At 45.3% G+C, this 21,630-nt stretch overlaps 1 protein-coding gene across 1 annotated transcript in view; it reads right to left on the bottom strand.

The window, feature by feature from the left end:
- VPS13B (vacuolar protein sorting 13 homolog B) overlaps positions 1-21,630 on the bottom strand; it is a gene marked incomplete in the record, with an annotated part of 603,006 nt that overhangs the window by 9,623 nt on the left and 571,753 nt on the right. Inside the window, 4 exon segments of the mRNA XM_078786778.1 lie at positions 3,436-3,538; positions 9,901-10,062; positions 10,603-10,773; positions 11,355-11,531. Of these exon segments, the coding sequence (XP_078642904.1) occupies positions 3,436-3,538; positions 9,901-10,062; positions 10,603-10,773; positions 11,355-11,531 (613 nt within the window).

Genomic DNA, 21,630 nt, shown 5'->3' with positions numbered 1-21,630 from the left:
GGTAGGGACGAGCTTTCTTACTTCGCCCTCCGTACGCATTTCACCTTGCATTGCCTTATTGATGTGTACCCTTGTGACCTTACCCCTCGCTCATCTGTCTTCCCCCTTTTGTCTCCCACATGACCTGTGCGCCATTGGGCGCCGAGGGGAGCGTGCGTGAGTCCGCCATTGTGTGCCCGGAACTCCCAGAACCAGCTGTCTGCATTGATGCACCACATTATGGACCACATGTCTGTGGCCGAGCACCACTTATGGACCCCATGGGTTGGGGCATGGCCCCTCTGCTGGAACCGGCCATGAGGGCCCAAAATCTTGCTGGCGGACCTCGATCACAGGGCACCGATGCCCCACAGGTGAACCACACGAGTCGGCCCTGTGGGCCATAAATAAAATAAATAAAAATGGACACGTTGGGTGCATTTTATTGCAAATAGGCCGCCAGCAAAGGAAAATGACAACATCTGGAAGAACATAGTAATAGCCAGCAGAGGGAGCCGAAGAGCAAGAGACCACCTGCAGGGTTAGGGGTTGTTTGGTTATTTTTATTCATGAACACTGATGAACTATGGTGACTGCACCGATTGGTGCTTGAGGGTGCTTTGGTGCGTTTTGGGTGCTTTCATGGTGCATTGATGCAGAGCAGACTGTCTCCCCCCCCCCCAGAAAGAACGATCACAGGTCCTGGGTTAGTTTTGTAAATAAAAGTAGCGTCAATTGTAAATAATGCTCCCCACCGTCAGTGTGTAGTTTGAAGACCATTCCGCAATTCGGTTAACTGTGGGCGTGAGTCTGTTAGGCAGGGTGCAATGGAGCAGCGGGACATATTTATTTATGTTTTAAAACTGTCGCACTCAGGGTCAGGTTAAAAGTAGAGGGAACTACACCTACGTGTCACACTAAATAAAAGTTGTAGGCCCGGGACGTGCCTAAGAGGAGGAGGGTGCAGTGTTGCGGATATGAGGACTGTATTTTTTTTATTGTGTGCTTTATTATTATTATTGTTTATTCTGTGCCTCCTGCCTCCAGTGTTGTGTAAAAGTAAAAAGGGCGTCCCGGTAGTTATTCCATGAAACACCACATTGCAGGACCCGATAAAACCCTTGTTCAGCAGTTTATATCCTTATTATGTGTTTTAGGGTAAGGCCTTGTCGTCCATTAACATGACACCCCATTGCACCGAGTAAAAGAGATAGATTCCCTTCATTCCCATTCCCAAAAACCTCCATTTCCCCTTTCGTAATGGCCAAGCCTCAATTTGGCAATTACATCCCCTCCAAAGCCGCCATTGACCACGAGGCAGGGTTGGGGAAGAAAGGCGGGTCTCCACCTCGTCATAGAGGGGAGGAGTAAGTCGGCCCCGCTCATCCAACCCAGAACGAGGGGTTTGGCTTGAGAGGGCGGAGAGAGAATGCTTGGGGGAGGTTCGCAAAGGGTGAAGGGTGGGGCCTATATAACCCGCCGCGGGACGCTCCCCAAGGAGACAAGCAGATGAGTCCAAGAGATGAGCTGAAAGGCTGAGCTGAGCTGCGTGGTGAGGTGGACAGGAAAGAGCTGGGTCGTCAGAGCAGGGCTGAGTCGTGAGGTCCAAAAGCAGAAGATCATCCAGGGAAGCACAAAGCCTGCTATTCGTCACCTTGCTCGCCAGCAGCAGCGTCTACAGCAGCAACAAGACTCGACAGCCGTTTGGGGCCTGGACGGCAGTTTGGAGCAGGGCCGCGAAGGGACGGCGGCTGCCGAACGCGCCGATTCGTGCTGCCGAACAAATTGGACTTTCCTCTCCTTCCAGCCAATTCCTATCATCATTCCCCGTGTGAGTCGTCTTTGTTTGTTCTGTCCTGGGTAGGTAATTAAGTCTGTATAAGCTAGTATTTTCCCTGTGTCTCTAAAAGCTTCTGTATATTATTTTCTTATCTTTCCTTCTCCTTGGTTATTTTGAGCCTGTAAGTAGTAAATAAATTTAGTAGTATTTTCAACCCTTTTCTCGTCTTCTTATTCCTTTTCTTCACATCCGTCGTCTTTGTCTTTTCCCTGATTGAATAGCTGTGGCGCGATACGGCCAACGTCTGGGTGAATCGGGTGAGTCGGGGAACAACTGTTCGGTCGCGGAGCCTTCGCTCGGCAAACAACATCCTTAACCGCGTACCGTAACAATATTTCTAATTATTTATTCTTCTGATGGTGTTCACGTCCACCTTGAAAGGTGTGCCCCCATTTCTGTCTGTTTCCTTCTTCCACTTCTTTGAAATTTCTTCATTCTGTCACTCACTAACCTGTGCGTTACTTCCACTCACTCGCGGTGTTCACCTCAAATCAGGCAATCAGTCACAAGTGTAAACCTTGACTTTACCAGCACATTACGCTTCATTTTGCTATGGTCCTTTCTGATTGCATGCTTATTATCACGAGTGGATCTCTATCTCTCTCTCTGTCTCTCTGTCTGTCTCTGTCTTTCTCTCTGTATCTCTCTCTCTCTATCTATCTCTGTCTCCCTCTATATCTTTGTCTCTGTCTCTGTCTTTCTGTCTGTCTCTGTCTTTCTCTCTGTATCTCTCTATCTCTATCTATCTCTGTCTCCCTCTATATCTCTGTCTCTCTGTCTCCCTCTATATCTCTGTCTCTGTCTCTGTGTCTGTGTCTGTCTCTGTGTCTGTCTCTGTGTCTGCCTCTGTGTCTGTCTCTGTGTAGGGACTCTTGATGTCATCCCGTTCCCCCCCCTCCCCTCCATCAACTCTGGTGTTTCCCCCCTCATCCTACAGTTCATTTTGTTCTGTTGCACCCTGATCCACTCAGTGTTCTCGCTTCTCCACGAGCTTTGACTGTACACAAAAAAAGAAAAATTCATAGAACTAACTCTTCTGTTCTGTTCTGTGCAGATCTTACATAACAATATCTTACCAACAGCGACATCAATGGCTGATCTGATCTAACATTTGCGTCGATAGGCTGATCTAAAGTCTGCATAGTCCAGTGTGTCTGCATAAACGGGTCTAACATGCTTGCTTGCGTAGATGGGTCTAACCACTGCATAAATTGGTTTTTCAAGAAGGAAAAAATTCTAACATCAAATTTACAAAATATTGAAGCATGCACTGATGCAAGGTAAAATGGAAAAGTTATAATTACATTAATTGCCAAAACAAAACTCATCCATACAACAAATGTCCTTCGGAACGACTTGGTACAGTCCAAGGCAATTTTTAGCAAATATATCTTTGCAAATTAATTTGATGGAAAGAACAAATGTTGAAACTGTAGTAATTAAGGAGGTGAAACCTTGGGTGTGTTCAGTTACCATGTTTCTTGTAGAACGCTCGCCAAGTGGCTTAAGCATTCGAGCAAGCACTCCATTTAAAACTGTTGAGAAGGAACGGCTGGCTTGGCGAGCGCTAGTGAGCTGCTTTGTAACTGAACACACCCCAGCTACAGGAGCCTTACCAAACGTATTTTGTATGGCTGTTAACAGCCATGCTTCTGGACGCTTCTCTGGGCTTCGTTCGCTGTCTGGGTATTTGAGACAAACCAGCACCATGCAGTATCCCTGCAACCAGATGCATGCACCACCATTAAGAAGATAGCACACAACACATGCACACGTATCGTACATGGCTACCTACCTACAAGTACAGTGAGGATAGGCGGCACACAACCTTACTTTCGGTTGGTCAAGGACGTTTATTCCTGATATGTGAAACACCTTGCAACCCATGCGTACAGAAAAGCAGACTCTTTGGAACGCCGGACACATTTTCCATCCAATCATTGTGTAACTTTGGTAAAAGAAAATTCTCCATTGGTATGCGCTCCTATGTTCGAATTTTCATGTCAATCACTCAATAAGTTGTGGAGAAAACAAATTTAAAAGTGAATAAAGGTGAAAAAGTGAGGGCCGGAGGAAAACGGTGGGTGCCTCGGCCAATGTTCCATAACATAGTCAAGAATGGTTGTGGATGCGTATTACTCATTTATTGTGTGATTCATATTCTCAGGGCATGGAGGACTTTATAAGATACTCGCTGAAGTACTCGGCATTGCCAGGGAAATTCAATGAAAAACGTATTTAAATATTTCCTGCATGACAATCACAAAACATAGGACAGTCCTCGATAAGCAGTGCAGTACTACAAAAACCCAGGCAGTGTATAAGCAACATACACACTCAAGGCCTGAACACGGAGGAGTTATAATAAACCTGTGTAAAGCAATCTTTTTAATAGCAGGTGCACGTGTAAACACTATAATAATAAATTTTATGTTGTTGACCACAAATCACTACAACCTCAACATACGACCTTCACAATACATATTAGACGATCGCTCCCGGGGAAATCCCAGACAGGGTATAAGAACATACTCGAGGCCTGAACACGGAAGTGTTATAATAAACCTGTGTAAAGCAATATTTTTAAATAACAGGTGCACGTGTAAATACTATAATAAAAACATTTGTGTTGTTGACAACAAATCACTATATACAACCTCAACACATGATCTTCACAAAACATATTACCCAATCGCTCCCGGAAAAAAGAAAAACCAGGCAGTGTATAAACGCAAGACCCGAGTGAGGCCTGAAGGCCAAATATCTGGTTTTATATGGGGTCAAATTTTTTTTTAAATCCAATCATAGCCCTCAACCTTCCTCTGGATGTAAGAGGAGGCCAGGCAAAGTTTGGTTGTACTGGTTCGTGCAGTGTCCGAATGCATAAACAAACTAATGATTAAACAAACAAATAAACAAACTTTCTTCTTTATATATAGATCAACAAGCATTCTGAGTATTGCGTTGCAATACATGTCCCCTACCGGCAGTCTGTCGTCCGGAAAACTGTTGGGGAAATTACCCAGGGTTATTTACCCACAGGTTCTGAATCGTTCCCAATCGCAAATTACCTCAGGACGGGCTCACCTGTGATTCGCACTCGGGACTTCGATTTATACACCTTGCAGACAGGTCAGCAGAAGCACGAGAAAATAAGTTGTTGATAAAGAACCTTTCGAGTCGCTAAATATCAGTAGTTTATTATATTTTCCGGTTCACGATCAATGATCGATGTGTATATATATATGTTGCTCGGCTTGGCTCCGCCCCTCCGGAAAGCAGGCGCTGTGTCGCACTGTTGACGTTCGAGAGACGAGGCTGAGGGCGCGCGGTGCGGCTTGAGGAGAACTCTGGAATAAGCAAGAGATATCCATTTAAAAAAATATTTTCGTTTAATTAACGATATCTGCCAAACCACGTGCCCTATCGCAAATTCCAAAAGGACATTTTAGTAGACTGACGTGCTGGGCAGATCTGTGAAGTTTCCCCTCGATTGGATCAAAAATGACGGAGGAGCTCGGTTTTAAAGGTTCATGCTTAAAAACGTCATAACTCTGAAACCATGTGACGCATGACGTCATGCTCGCTGACTTTTTTGTTCGTCATGGGTATGCGATTCTGCCTGCAAAGTTTGGCCTCGATCTGTTCAGCCGTTGCAGAGAAAAAGGGGTTTTTGTGTTTTCACGAAAAAAATATGGCGGCCGAACCACGTAACCTGTGACGTCATAATTACCATTAAAATATTCTACAGACTGAGTCCATCATATGGTGAAATTTTGATCTCAATCGGTCCTATTATTGCAGAGTAATTGTTTTTTAAAGGAAATTAAAACTTAAAATGGCACTGAGTGATCATCAGAATGATCAGAATTCCCAAAGTTCAAAGTGCCATAACTTTGTCAAAAATGATCTAAACGTCGTGAGGTTCGAACTTGACCTGTAACTTATCATGAGGAAACCATGTACCAAGTTTGAAATCATTAGCATTACGCGTTTAGAAAAAAAGTCCGGAAAACTGTTCTTTGCGTGACGGACTGACGGACCGAGGGACGGCGTGCAAACCTATAGTCCCCTCCGGTGTACACCGGTAGGGGACTAACAAATTACAAGGACACTGGAAGACTTTGAATAAAATAGGAAATTTTGATAATGCACCCCAGGAGGAATTTGTAAAACTATGAAATCCAAATCCAAGGAAATACAGGTGAGAATACCCATCAAGCTTGCATGATACCCTATATAACTCTCGAAAGGAATGTTTATAAGGATACAGAAGAGAAAACGAGACACAGAGGGAGAACATATCGCCCCTGTGCTGTATCCACACCCCGTTAACTTAATGTGGCAGTTTAATATTTACCTTCACTGAACACCACGTTATAAATATTAACCAGACAATTACACCCCTTTAATATCTACGTTCGGGGAATTTGCCGAGAATTCCAGGATACGGTGTCCTACTCTTTGAGAGATACCTTGACATGTACGAGCCAAGTGTGGACAGAAGGGCTGGCTTCACACGCCGAATAGAAGGTTGGGATGCTCCGAGATGTAACATTCCCATTTGAAGGACGGGGCACTCCAGTACAGCAATGCATCGGCACCGTTTTGTGTTGAATTTAACTCAAGTTTTATACCTTTGGGGATCAACCCCCACACTAGATAGCTCAATGGTGAGCATCCTTCCAGCCAAGTTATCTTACCATCCTCAAAGATTAAGGATTGGTGGGCAAGGGGGAATAACTTGATTGGGAAGGCTTTGAGTAATTTTCTGAAGGAATGAAGGCGCAATTTTCCGTTATCAACTCAGTTTTTTGAATCATTGAAATATAAAATGTTTGTTTAGGGGCCGCGCAGAAAACATGTGATGATTTTGGGGGGTGAGGGTGTGTTTTCAGGAGCAGGGGTGGAGGTGGTTGTCAGCCACAGTCACATGACTTCAACTTAATTGGTACATTTATCTTGGATAGGCCTTGCTTTCGGTTGAATTTATCCAAAAATAGCAGGGGTGCTGTTTAAGTTATTAATTTGAAGCTACGAGAGGGAATTTCCGAAAAGAAGAAAGCAGGAAGTTTAACTAAAAGTTTGTAAAATTTGGAGGGAGCCGAAGGACACCACTATCTCATTGACTGAGCTGTCGGATGCCACCGATAATTTTTTTTTTGCAGAGTGGAAGCTGGTCGTAATTTGTAAAAGGTGACATTGCTCTCATTCACCTATTTTTTTTAGCGCGGGGTCTCAGGCAAAACGTCACAACTGTAAAAAAGAAAAAAAAAAAGAAAAGGTTTTGTGTTTAGCCCTTAATTTGAAGGATTCAGCCTCTGTGTTTATCCCTGTGTACTTGCAAATGAAGGCAAGACCTTCATTTGCAACCTTTTTTTTTTTTTTTTTTTGGATACAAGATCGAGGCTCGTGAAAGAGCTAACATTAATCACACAGAAAGACAAATCAACACATAAAACATATAACATGGGGAGCGGTAGACAATATGTGGAGAGAGGGGGAAGGACACAAGCACAACATTTGAGAGCAGGGACATCGAGAGACCTGTGGGAGGGAGAGGGCTTTGGGGCAGGGCATGGGAAGGGGGGGGGGGGGGGGGTGGGAGAGGTATAAAACATATGGACACTGCAAGGACTTCCAGGAAAGAAGTTGGAATTACGAAAAAAGTGGATCTGGGGTGAATTAGCGGGGGTAGAGAAGATCAAGGTTATGGATGGGGGAAGATAAGAGGTAGTGGTGAACAGCTGTTTTAAAGACCTGGAGGGAGGAGTGGGATTGAAGGGAGTGTGGGAGTTTGTTCCAGAGGCGGGAAAAAAGGGGAATGAAAGAGTGAAGGTAAGCAGAGAGCCGAGATTTCGGCAGTTTAACCATCAGAGGGTTGCTGGCAGGTCTTGTGCGATCTGTAGGAATATTTGGGAGACAGAGCACAGAGAGAGCTGGGGGAGCAAGGCCGGGGAGGAGTTGGTAGAAGACAGAAAGACCACCAACCTGCCTGCAGTGAGTGAGTCAAAGGCCCTCGGAGATAGCTTCATCGTGGGAGATGCCAATGATTCTGAAAGCTTTGGTTTCAACAGCGTGAAGCCGAGCTAGGTGTGAGGCAGGAGCACCAGCCCATAGGGGAGAACAGTATTCCATTGAGCTGCGGATGAAAGCCTTGTATGTGGTGAGGAGCTCAGGTGTGCCATGGAAGGACTTCGCACGACGGAGGATGCTCACTCGGCGACGGGCTTTGGAGGCCAGCTTGGAAATGTGATTTTCCCAGGAAAGATCATGGCAGATAGTGAGACCGAAAAGCTTGAGTGACAGAACTTCTTGGAGAGGATTGTTGAGAAAGTAGATGGGAGGGTTGTCCAGTCGGTCTTTTCGGAGAGACATTGTAAGAGTGTGAGATTTGTCAGGATTGAAAGATACTAGGGCATGCCCGTACTATATATAAGCTAGGACGTGCCCGTACGTGGGTGCCCGTTCCTTGCCAAAAAAAAAAAAAAAAAAAAATTTGTGTAGGGGTGTGTGTGTGTAAACATCCTAGGGCGTGCCCGTACGTGGGTGCAAAAAAACATGCGTGCAAACAACAACAAAAAAAAACTTTGAAACCACGTGGCAGTAACGACCACAGAACCCCCCCCCCCCTCTATTTACATGAATGGTTTGGTCCATTCGCAACGACCACAGAACCCCCCCCTCTATTTACATGCAATGGTTTGGTCCATTCGCAACGCCAAAGCGAACGGCGAACGGCTAAATCGCCATAGCTCGGTAAGTACTTGTCCGATTAATTTCAAACCTTGAAAAGGCACATCCTCGGGTCCCCAGCAATATACCTGGCAAGTTTAAAGTATATCGGACCCGTGGTTGTCGAGAAACAGCGGTCACAGACAAACAAACAAACGTACAAACGTACAAACAAACACACAGAGATTACTGGAATTATAGATAGATGTTCCACTTGTTTGACCAGTCTGTGATTTTGTCCAGGTCTTCAGAGAGTGAGGAGGCTGCAGACTGCCGATCTGAGGGAAGAGGAATGGAGCGGCAGAGAGTGAAGTCATCAGCAAAGAGATAGAGAGGATTTTCCAGAGACTCGGAGAGATCATTGATAAAGACCAGAAAAAGCACAGGACCCAGAACACTGCCTTGGGGAACTTCAGCCTGAACAGGAAGGGGAGATGAGAGAAATCCATTTAGGGCCACACGTTGACTATGACGAGAGAGGAAGTCCGCAAGCCATGCGTGGAGATTTCCATGGATACCATAGGAGGAGAGTTTGGTGAGCAGAGCTGGGTGCCAGACCGTATCGAAGGCACGTGATATGTCAAGTGAGACAGCTCTGATTTCCTGTTTGGCATTGAGGACCTCCATCCATTGTTGAGACAGCAGAAGCAGCATGTCCAGAGTAGAGTGACCTGGTCTGAAACCAAATTGATGATCGGAGATCAAGCCATTGGAGAAGAGGAAGGATTTGATATCCGAAGCAATGATGGATTCCATGACTTTGCTGCTAATTGGGAGCAGGCTGATTGGTCTGTAGTTGCAAGGATCTGTTTTTGCACCTTATTTGTGTAAAGCGGTAATGTTTGCTGATTTCCAAGATGCTGGCAGATGACCTTGAGCAAAAGAGAGGGTGAAAAGAACAGAGAGAGGGTGAGATAGAGCGGCAGAGCAGGATTTTAGGACCCGTGGGCTGATGCCGTCTGGTCCAGTTGCAGAATCAGAGTCGAGGTTAGACAAAAACTCTTCCACCTTGTCAGGAGAGAAGGACACAGAGTACAGGAGCAGTTGGGTTCGACTGGGAAAGGTGGGAACAGAGAGAGATGGGTTTGGGACACAAGATTTTGAGGCAAACACAGAGTTGAGGCATTCGGCTTTGTCACGTGCGGTGTCAACTGTGTATCCATTTGAGGTGAGGGAGGGGATGGAGGGGGAACAAACACCAGAAACGGATTTGACCAGACGCCACCAGGATTTGGAGGAAGGAGACAGGTTTGAGAGTTCATTCTTGAGCGTGGAGAGATAGTGCTCCCTGGCACTAAAGTTTAACTATTTGGTAAAATTCTATTATAAAGCAAATTCACGCTCACCGTATCCAGTTTGTGAAATGAGCTCAGCAGCACCTCCGATGGGTTTCGTAAAGACCCCCAAAAGTCCTTTCCCCACCCCTGAGATGACGTTGCGTGTCCTGCTTCCTGTCGAAGCTCTGTGGAAGCCCTGCAGCGGTTGATCCACAATCCCAGCAATGGCACCTGATGATAGATTATGGTTTTTGAAGGATATAAGAATATCATTTGCAATAACCATCTCCATGTGTTTATCTAATTAACTATGGACTGTTTGACTACATACTTGGCTTCAAATCTATGAAACGTTCATACGAGGTTAGTGCAAATTTGGCATTAACTCTTGTTTATATAAGATAGAGTAATGGATATTGATTAATAGGTTTTCAGGGAATTTGTATAGTGTTGGCAACCAATACCTATAATCAAATGTTTTCCGATTTCATGCATGTGTTGAAAACAAAGATGGGGGAAATTGACGTCACAGGAATAGAGTAATTATGAAATTCATGATTTAAACATCAAAGTTGTTGAAATGTATAGACAACTGGATACATGGTACGGTGATCGGCATCAAATGTTCGCATGCACTCTCAATAATGATGTTCTCTGCACTGGTTACATAAGGTCTTAAAGCAGGGGCCGACAACCTGCAGCACGCGTGTCAAACAGAGATCGTGAAGAGCTACGTGGAGCAAATGGTGGGATTGTGTGGACAAATCGTACCGAGGAGGCTCAGACCCAGACGTGAGAGACCCTGACGAAATCCCTCGACCACAGTCTCCGGGAGCTGCTGCCGCCCCTCTTCCTGGCGGTTAAAATGCTCGTGATCGAGAGACAGGCGGTCCATGTTGCGTGCCAAGCTGGTTGCCAGGTTGGTGATCGATGTCAAAGTACCTGCATCACAGATGGCCAGAATGGTACGTTGAGGATTAATTTTTTTTTGTATACAAGATCTTTGTATATAAGTTTTTTTTTTTTTTTTTTTTTTTTTTTTTAATACAAGATCGAGGCCCGTGCAAGAGCCAACCCATTAATCACAAAAACCATAAACTGACACATAAAACATACAATAAATGGAGCGGGAGACAAGATGGGGAGAGAGAGGGAAGCACACAAGCACAACAGCAGTAGAGAACAAGGACATCGGGAGATCTGTGGAAGGGGGAGGGCTTGGGGGGAGGAGGATTGTTGAATGTCTGCCCTAATCATTGCCATGTACATGCCACTTTATCGGAGGAGCTTGATACATATCACACGAAATACAAGGACATTAGGAGAGACCAGTGTGGTACATATAGGTCAATTACAAAGACGTTAGGAGACGATGAACAAATCAACGCAGTGAAGGGAATTTGGACGTGGAATTCCAGCTTGAGTTAAATGCGCAGATTGGAATGCAAATTGTTAAAATAAAAACACTGTAGATTGGGACATGCCCACGATCTGCAAGAACGAGAAGGTCGATGAGGTCCGACCTTTTGATATGTGCCGCACGAAGGATGACGTTCCCCTGGAAACGCCACTGACGAAGGCACCGGGTCCACGGGTCAAACCCTCGTATGGGAGGCGGAAGAAATCTGCGACGCCATTAGCGAGGCTGCAAACCAGGCTTCCGGGACTTCCCAAGATCTCAAGTGATCCGACAACCCATCCTATGGAAGTGGAGCATGAAAAAGACTTGGTAAACATTTGCTAGTTGCTGAGATTGTTGTTAATATAAAGCTTTTACCAACCTTTTATGTGAGATCTATCTATATCTAAAGTTACTCTAGTAAGTCTAGTTCCTGCCAAAGGGAACTCACAGGTCTTTGGTGACCATTTTTAGAATCAAGTAATACCAAACTTATTTGATCATGAGAACTCTTTCATTTTGACATCGATCAAAGCTTCGTTCATGTCTGACCTTAAGCATTTTTTCGTGTCTGACCGGAGGCCTCATGTTTTCAGGTTGTCCGTCCGTCCGTCCATCCATCCGTGATAGGTTTTCGTCACCGTGATAACTTGAGAACCGCTGAACGGATCTTAGTCAAACTTGGTGCAGGCATGTATAATGAGGTAAAGATGAACTGATTAGATTTTGGGGTCACAAGGTCAGAGGTCATGTTAGGTAAAAATCCTGTTACCACGATAACCTGTGAACCAGTGATGGGATTCTCACCAAATTTGGTACACTTATGTATAATGTTTTAAAGATCAAGTGATTAGATTTTGGGGTCATAGGTCAAAGGTCAAAGTCTGTAATATGTTTATAACTTGAGAACTGCTGAAGTTATCTAATTAAAACTTGGTGCAGGTATGTATAATGATGTAAAGATTAACTGATTCGATTTTGGGGTCCAGAGGTCAAAGGTCAGAGGTCATGTCAGGTAAAATGCGATAACTTGAGAACAGCTGAATGGATTTAAATCAAACTTGGTACAAGTATTATAATGATGCAATAATGTGGGTGAAGGAATATCGGTCGACGTCGCGACGTCCAAAAGTGCCATTCTAGTTATTACAGGCAAGACAAGGACAACAGAAGACAACAGTGTACTTTTACATGAAATTCAAGGACATTCATAGACGAGGGACAAATCAAGCATGGAATTTGAATGCGGGATCCAAGCATAAGCCTCAATGGGAATAACCAAATAAGGCAACCGATGGAAGATGGTGAAATGTTGTTCTTGGTAAACAACGAAAGGGATCAAGTGCTGAATAATGAGGCCCAAATCTGACAGTGAGTGCCGATAACCACAACCCACCAGTAAAGTCACACATCTTCACTTCTGAAAGACTACCTTGATAATCGTGTCATTTTTCTCCAAGAACAATGTCTAGGAGTATTCCCTTTAGCTGCTGGGTCACTTGCTCTACCGGGACATATAACATCTACAATCTGGCTTGAAACCCCACATCACACCCAAACATAACCTGTCGAGTGAAACCCTTCCTCGGCACCTCACATCCTCACAGCGTCCCAATTATTTATTACCCTGCGCACGAGAAGCAAAAAGTGGGGTTAAGCAATTGGTTCACTTCTGTCTGTCTGCAGCATAGCCGAGTCCACAGGGCAAAATGCGAAACACAGCCTGCCTGCCGAACAACAGGCACAAAGACGAAAGCCAGCCCGAACCGCCGAACCACTGCACCTCACAGCGTGTCAAGTCATGTCCACAGGTAGACCACATTGTCTTTTTGGCAATTTCAAAAACCTTCCGTTGAGGAGTACTTCGACAAAACATTACAACATTTTACATCATCATGACCAATAAAATTTACCACTCGTCGAACCCGCCCATGTCCGTGTTTCTCAAGAGAGCGTGGGGTTAAGTGTTCTATGAACTAGTTACCCTCGCCTGAGGAGAGGGTATTGCATTTGAGTCCGTTTGTTACTTGCCGGAAAAGATTCCGGCAAGTATGTTGATCGGTTGGTTTGTCTGTCTGTCTGTCTGTCTGTCTGTACGTAGCACTACGTCTACACCGTTGCATGTAGAATCGCCAAACTTCGCACACGTATTTGTCTTGCCCTGGAATAGACTGTGCCCAATTGATGACGTCATCGGTCACGTGTTTCGGCCGCCATCTTGGAAAAACCGAAAAACTTTGCGCCTCTATATCTCCGAAAGTGCTGAATAGAAAAAATTGAGACATGGCTCATTGTAAAGAACTCTCCATGGGGAATAAAATATGTTAATGATGTCATCGGTGCTTCCATTATGACGTCATAATTCGACAAGTACAAAACTTCATCCGATCAAGATGAAAATTCTTGAACGTCATGTAGGCATAAATCAGTGGAGAAAAAAAAATGATGACGTCATCGGTCACGTGGTTCGGCCACCATCTTGGAAAAACGGAAAACATTTGCACCTCTATCTACAAAAGCGCTGCAAAGAAAAAAATGGAGACATGGCTCATTGTAAAGAACTCTCCATGTGGAATAACATCTGTTAATGATGATGTCATAAGTGCCTCCATTGTGACGTCATAATTCGACATGTACAAAACTTCATCGATCAAGATATAATTTCTTGAGCAAAACCTATGGATAAATTGGTGGAGGAAAAAAAAAATGATGACGTCATCGGTCACGTGGTTCGGCCGCCATGTTTGTTTTAACACAATAGCCTTAAAAACCACTGAAAACATATCCTGGCGAGGGTCTGCAATCTCTGATTGCTCTTTCTTGTTCATTATGTGATTGCGTTTTGCTCCCGACTGTTGGCTGGAGATCCTGCGTCCCATTTTCACTGCTGGACACGGTGAAGGCTAAAGGGAGAAGCATCGTTGGAAATTACCAATCAGGAGAAAACGCTGGAGCTTCACTCATGCCAAACAGGTTATTGGCCGACCGGGTTCGCTCATTTTATCTGGCCTTACACCCATCCATCCTATCCTTGTTCACACTGTTCATGCTGTAACTCCTCCACATTAAAATTCCACGAAGTCCAGGCTTTTTGCTCAGATCCATTCCGTAATACTGTTTTCTCTTCACTGCTAGATCTCAGTGCATTTGACCAATCCGTCATTTCCCTCCAGTTATTACCATTTCTGCCTCATCACCATCTCACGTAAGTTCGGTCCTGCTGATCGACCTATCTTTTCTACAATCAATAATCTGATTCATCCATATAACCCTCCTCTGAATGTACTTCCTCATTTCATTGTAAGTTAAAAATCTTACCGGTAATTCCCTTCTATGTTACGAGCCAAATTAAAATAACATACTTTAAGAATGGTTCTTACAAAAATACAATTTTCCATGAGTTAAGAATACCTAAATTCCATTATACACTCTCAGAGTAAAATAATTAACTACTACTACTAGCTGGAGCCAGTGGAAAATATACCATGATAAAAAATTAATAAATAAAGTAAGCCTTTTATTCTTGCGCTGGTTGAAAGAGCTAAATTGAGGCAGTATTATCATTTTCCCGTAGGTTTAGATTAATTTGAAGCAACACAATTTATTGTCCCGATGAGCATTTCCGTTTTTGGGAAGGGGGGGGGGGGTGACAACAAACATCATGAACCTATTAAATACGTATACTGCATCGAGTATTGCGGAAATGCGAAATTCCAAAATCATCATATTTTTCTCAGACAAAAATAAATAAATTTGGGAGCAATTGAAGCAGTAGTCTGTTGCATTATACACTACCCAGGTTAAATATTTGGCCTGATTGAAAAAAACCTATAATTTTCCCATAGGTTTTTTTTTTTTTTTTTTTTTTTTTTTTTTGTATACAAGGTCGAGGCTCGTGAAAGAGCGAACATTAATCACACAGAAAGACAAACCGACACATAAAACATATAACATAGGGAGCGGTAGACAAGATGGGGAGAGAGGGGGAAGGACACAAACACAACATTTGAGAGCAGGGACCGAGAGACATGGAGACATCGAGAGATCTGAGAGAGGGCGAGGGCTTGGGGGGGGGGGGGGGGCGTGGGAAGGGGGCGGTGGGAGAGGTATAAAACATATGGACACTGCCAGGACTTCCAGGAAAGAAGTTGGAATTTCAAACAAGGTGGATCTGGGGTGAATTAGCGGGGGTAGAAAAGATCAAGGTTTTGGATGGGGGAAGATAAGAGATGGTGGTGAACAGCTGTTTTAAAGACCTGGAGGGAGGAGTGGGATTGAAGGGAGTGAGGGAGTTTGTTCCAGAGGCGGGAGAAAAGAGGAATGAAAGAGTGAAGGTGAGCAGAGAGCCGAGATTTCGGCAGTTTAACCATCAGAGGGTTGCTGGCAGATCTTGTGCGACCTGTAGGAATATTTGGGGGACAGAGCACAGAGAGAGCTGGGGGTGCAAGGCCGGAGAGGAGTCGGTAGAAGACAGAAAGACCACCTACCTGCCTGCGGTGAGTGAGTGAAAGGCCCTCAGAGATAGCTTCATCGCGGGAGATTCCAATAATTCTGAAAGCTTTGGTTTCAACAGCGTGAAGCCGAGCTAGGTGTGAGGCAGGAGCACCGGCCCATAGGGGAGAACAGTATTCCATTGAGCTGCGGATGAAAGCCTTGTATGTGGCGAGGAGCTCAGGTGTGCCGAGGAAGGACTTCGCACGACGGAGGATGCCCAGTCGGCGACTGGCTTTGGAGGCCAGCTTGGAAATGTGGTTTTCCCAAGAAAGATCATGGCAGATAGTGAGACCCAAAATCTTGAGCGACAGAACTTCTTGGAGAGGATTGTTGAGAAAGTAGATGGGAGGGTTGTCCAGTCGATCTTTTCGGAGAGACATAGTAAGAGTGTGAGATTTGTCAGGATTGAAAGACATGTTCCACTTGTTTGACCAGTCTGTGATTTTGTCCAGGTCTTCAGAGAGTGAGGAGGCAGCAGACTGCCGATCTGAGGGAAGAGGAATGGAGCGGCAGAGAGTGGAGTCATCAGCAAAGAGATAGAGAGGATTTTCGAGAGAGTCAGAGAGATCATTGATGAAGACCAGAAAAAGCACGGGGCCCAGAACACTGCCTTGGGGAACTCCAGCCTGAACAGGAAGAGGAGATGAGAGAAACCCATTCAGGGCCACACGTTGACGACGACTAGAGAGGAAGTCCGCCAGCCATGCGTGGAGATTTCCATGGATACCAAAGGAGGAGAGTTTGGTGAGCAGAGCGGGGTGCCAGACCGTGTCGAAGGCACGTGATATGTCGAGGGAGACAGCTCTAATTTCCTGTTTGGCATTGAGGACCCCCATCCATTGTTGAGACAGCAGAAGCAGCATGTCCAGAGTAGAGTGACCTGGTCTGAAACCAAATTGATGATCAGAGATCAAGCCATTGGAGAAGAGGAAAGATTTCATATCCGAAGCAATGATGGATTCCATGACTTTGCTGATAATTGGGAGAAGGCTGATTGGTCTGTAGTTGCTAGGATCTGTTTTTGCACCTTTTTTGTGCAAAGCGGTGATGTTGGCTGATTTCCAAGCAGATGGTAGTTGACCTTGAGCAAAAGAGAGGGTGAAGAGAACAGAGAGAGGGTGAGATAGAGCAGCAGAGCAGGATTTTAGGACCCGTGGGCTGATGCCGTCGGGTCCAGTTGCAGAATCAGAGTCGAGGGTTGACAGAAACTTTTCCACCTTGTCAGGAGGAAAGGACACGGAGTCCAGGAGCAGCAGGGTACGACTGGGTATGGTGGGTACAGAGATGGATGGGTTTGGGACACAAGATTTAGAGGCAAACACAGAGTTGAGGCATTCAGCTTTTTCACGTGCGGAGTCAGCTGTGTAGCCGTTTGAGGTAAGGGAGGGGATGGAGGGGGAACAAACACCAGAAACGGATTTGACCAGACGCCACCAGGATTTGGAAGAGGGAGACAGATAAGAGAGTTCGGTCTTGAGAACGGAGAGATATTGTTTCCTGGCTCTCCTGAGGGTGGACACACACTTGTTTCGGGCTTTGTGAAAGGAAATGAGATTTCCTTCCGTTGGATTTGCTTTCCAGGAGACGAAGGCAAGTTGTTTCTGGGCAACAGCCTCACCACAAGATTCCGTGTACCATGGACGGGAGGAAGGGTATGACAACTGAAGACGAGATGGGATAAATCTGTGCATGAGAGAGAGCAATTTACTTTGGAAGAATTCCCAGGATGAGTTGATGTCAGAGGTGGTAGAGATGGGAGACCAGTCCAGATGATTGATGGCTGCTTGAAGACCGTGCCAGTTGGCCTGAGTGAAATGCCAGACTCGTCGACGCTGAGCAGGCTCCCTGAGGATGGTCAGAGAGATGTCCACTTTAACAAGGACATGATCAGATGATCCGATCGGAGCAGAAGAAGAGCAGCAGACATTTTCAGGGAAGTTAGTCATAACCAAGTCCAGAAGAGAAGATGTTCCGTTGACTGAGATCCGGGTCGGGAAATTGACAGATTGTGTCAGTCCCAGTGAGTCGCAGAAGTCCTTTGCTGAGGAGCCATGGCTGGTGAGAGAGGTACCCACACCCAGCCAACTGGCATGATGACAGTTGAAATCACCACATATGAGGAAGAGAGAGTTGGGATGAGTAGATAGAAGTTGGTCCATATCATCAGACAGCGAGATGTAGATTGAGTCATCACTGTTTGGTGGACGGTACAACACACATATGAACAAGAGGTGGGAGCGAAGGGGAAGCCGTAGCCAGAGGTATTCCTGGGGGTGAGGTGGAGAGAGTGCAGTGCAGGGCGAGTGAGGAAGAGAGTTTTTGATAAAGATAGCAACCCCGCCTCCAGGACGAGGCTCAGGTCTATCATACCGGAGGAGGGAGTAGCCCGGGAGAGATACTATGGAATCAGAGACATCATAAAGGAGGAAAGTTTCTGTTAAGCAGATCACGTCTGGTTTGACAGAAGCAACCTGTATGGAGAGATCAGTTAAGTTTGAACGAAGGCCCCGGATGTTTGAGGTCCATACCGTTAATGAAGAGGAAGGGGGAGCATCAGATACAGAACAGGGGGGAGGAGGGGTAGGGTAAGATGTGGAAGAGGTGGAAGAGGTAGGGAGAGCTGTTGAAGGTGTGTCAGAGATTTCAGAATAGCTCGGAGAAAGGGAAGGATGGGGCGGACAAAAGGTTTGATGGGGATTGGGTGAGCCACAATGAGGTGTTATTTGAGGAGGGGGAAGAGCGAGGCAGAAGGTTGGGGGAGATGGAGGTGAGAGTTTGAAGGGGGAAGAAGCGGGGAGGACGCTTTGAGGAGGGGGAGTGAGAGGGGGGAAATTGAGAAGCAATGAGGGTGGGGAGATTTGAAGGGGAGGGGTGAGGGGGGAGTTTGGGAGGGAAGGGGCAAGGGGAGGGATTTGAAAGGGATGGGATATGGGGGAGATTTGGAGGGGAGGGGTGAGGCAGGAGTCTAGGAGGGGAGGGGCGAGGGGGCGTCTTGGCGGGGAGGGGTGAGGGGTAGTTTAGGAGGGAGGGGGCAAGGGGGGAGATTTGAAAGGGATGGGTGATGGGGAAGATTTGGAGGGGAGGGGTGATGGGGAAGATTTGGAGGGGAGGGGTTATGGGGAAGATTTGGAGGGGAGGGGTGAGATTGGATTTTTGAAAGTGTACGATTTATGGGAAACGAACATTTATTGCAAAATGAGTTTCTTGTGACCTTCGAGTTAAAAATACGTTTAAGGACGCTGGATGGAGGATGGAGTGCAGGAGAGTTTAGGGAATGTAGAAAAAAGGCACTATAGGAGATGGATATTTTTTTTGGGATGAATTGATTTGGTGAGCAGGTCGAAAGCAGCCTTTTAAAGAAGAAGAAGAAAAAGGTGTTATAAAATATGACGGAATACATAACTTGAGGGGAAAGTGTAAACATTGAAGGTTAATGAGTGAAAACTATCTGGGGAAATGGGGGAGAAACACGTGGTCGAAGAACGAACGAACGAATAAGAATGAATAAACGAATGAGAACAGAGAAGGAAAATGTTTTTTTTTTTTTTTTTTGAGTTGAGATTTACACAAGGAAGTAGGCTATGGGTGAAAAGCCTGGGAATACAGAGAACGAAAGTTATTGGATCACAAAAGACGGACCGCTGAGAGAAAAACAAAGCCTCAAGGTTGTACAGTGCACACTGTACAAGGCCTCAAGACACGACACGGCAAACAGACGATCAATTTATGAAAGATAAACACCGAGAAACAACCAAAGTTGCACACAATAACTTCACACACCGAAAGATAAATACAGTTTCGACAAAATACAATTGTGAACAGACTTAACTTCGAAAAACGTGGAGACCGTGTGGAGCTTCGAAAATCCCTGCCGCCGTCTCCAAGATCTCGCGAGATCCGATGATCCGAGATTTTAGGTTTGGATTAATTTGAAGAAACTTTTGTTGATTTTTATTTTCTCTCCAAGGGGTGTTTGTGTTTCAGGTTCAGACAGACGACATTAGCCTTTTATATATATATATATATATATATATATATATATATATATATATATATATATATATATATATATATATATATATATATATATATATATATATATATATATATATACAGTGGAACCTCGACTTACGAGTGCCCCAACTTACGAGTTTTTCGAGATACGAGCCGTCACTCTGGCAGTTTATTGCTTTGAGATGCGAGCCGAGATCCGAGTTACGAGCTTTCGCCACCCGGTCACGTGGTTATCTTGCCGTGCACGTACAGTATCTCTGTCGTAGTATAGCGCTGCATTTTAGATTTCGCATTTCGGTTATTTTGAGTTTACGCCGCCAGGTGGGCTCCGGTCACGTGGTTATCTTGCCGTGAACGTACAGTATCTCTGTCATATAGCGCTAATGATATATAACGCCGCCGATAATGATATGATAATTTATGATAATCTATGCAGCACGACGTGGTCCTCACGTCACACAAGGCGCCTTTGCCGGCGCAAAACGGCTCTCTCAGGGTCAAACTCGGTATCGTTTTGAGCGCACGGTTCGGACCTTCAAGAAAAAGTTTATTTTGTAAAAATCGAGCCACGCGTTCAAAAGATATGACCGGTTTTGTTCGCCGGCACGTCGGCGCTCGAATCGAATCGAGTTAAAACGAACACGGCCGTTGTCGGGTCCGTCTGAGACAACCACCGGGCCTAGAACGCTGGGACCGGTCTCGTTGGATAGGCCTGGATCAGATCTCGAAACGCTGGAAGCTGCACCTCTCTGTGATAATCTTGTGGACCATGACAAGAGATCGTGCGACACGTGGTTATCATGCCGTGCAAGTACAGTATCTCTGCCGTCAACTTGTTCAGAGTGCCGGCGATAGCTCGCCTTCTCTTTGTGGAAAACACGGTGAGATCCTTAACATCCAACAACTAATGGGACGCAAACGGGGCGCCCAGTTTAGCAGTACACACATTGATGAATCACCCTGCCTGTGATTCACCCATGACAGGTTATAGCTGGGTCGGGATTCAAACCCAGGCTGGACAGTTTAGAGTCAAGTGTGCGTACCTCCAGTCCAGGCCATCCTGCCAACTTGTATGCTGCATACAGGTGAAATATAAAGCGCGAGATATTTTTATATATACTGTATATTTAAAAAAAAATTGGTGTGGTTTTTGGCGGGCTGGAACGGATTAATAGCATTTCAATGCATTTCAATGGGGAAATTTGATTTGAGATACGAGCAATTTGACTTACGAGCTCGGTCACGGAACGGATTAAACTCCTAAGTCAAGGTTCCACTGTATATAAAGGTGGGCGCGATTCGGAAAATTTTAAGTCCGCTTACCGCTTATCCGCTCCGCCAGCCTGTGTAGTCCGATTCGCTTATCCGCTTCAGCGGCCGAAAATCTTAGTCCGCTTACCGCTTATCCGCTTCGATTTTTTAAAAGCGCTTTGACGTTTTTAAAGCGATTTTTGACGTTTCTAAAGGGAATTTAATGCTTTTAAAGCCTAAATAGCCATTTCTAACTACTACAAAGACAAACAAAGCTTTTAAGATCAAAAATATACATTTTTATTGAAATAAAATTTATTCAAAATGTTGTTGTTGTTGACCGCCGGGTTGTGGATGTCGCTGTGCTGGGACTGCTGGTTTGCGTCGCTCGTGTGCCTGTCCCTGGCACTGCCGCTGGGCTGGAGAGTCAGAAATCTCTCCATCTTGACGTTATTGCCGCTCTAGTGTCCAATAAAATATTCAGTTTTCACTTATTATTCACTTAAATAAATATTCACAATTATAGAGTAACGGCTCAGGCTAACAGCTGATTTGGCGAATCGCGATGCGCTTTAATTTTTCGGTAGTCCGCTTACGCTTATCCGCTTCGGTTTCCGGGGGTTGTTCCGATTCGCTTATCC

The sequence above is a fragment of the Myxine glutinosa genome, chromosome 11 (genome assembly GCF_964187855.1).
Source record: "Myxine glutinosa chromosome 11, kmMyxGlut1.1, whole genome shotgun sequence".
In the NCBI taxonomy this organism is placed as follows: Eukaryota; Metazoa; Chordata; class Myxini; order Myxiniformes; family Myxinidae; genus Myxine; species Myxine glutinosa.
The sequence above is the reverse complement of the archived record's forward strand: the minus strand, read 5'-3'. Positions and strand labels throughout refer to the sequence as shown.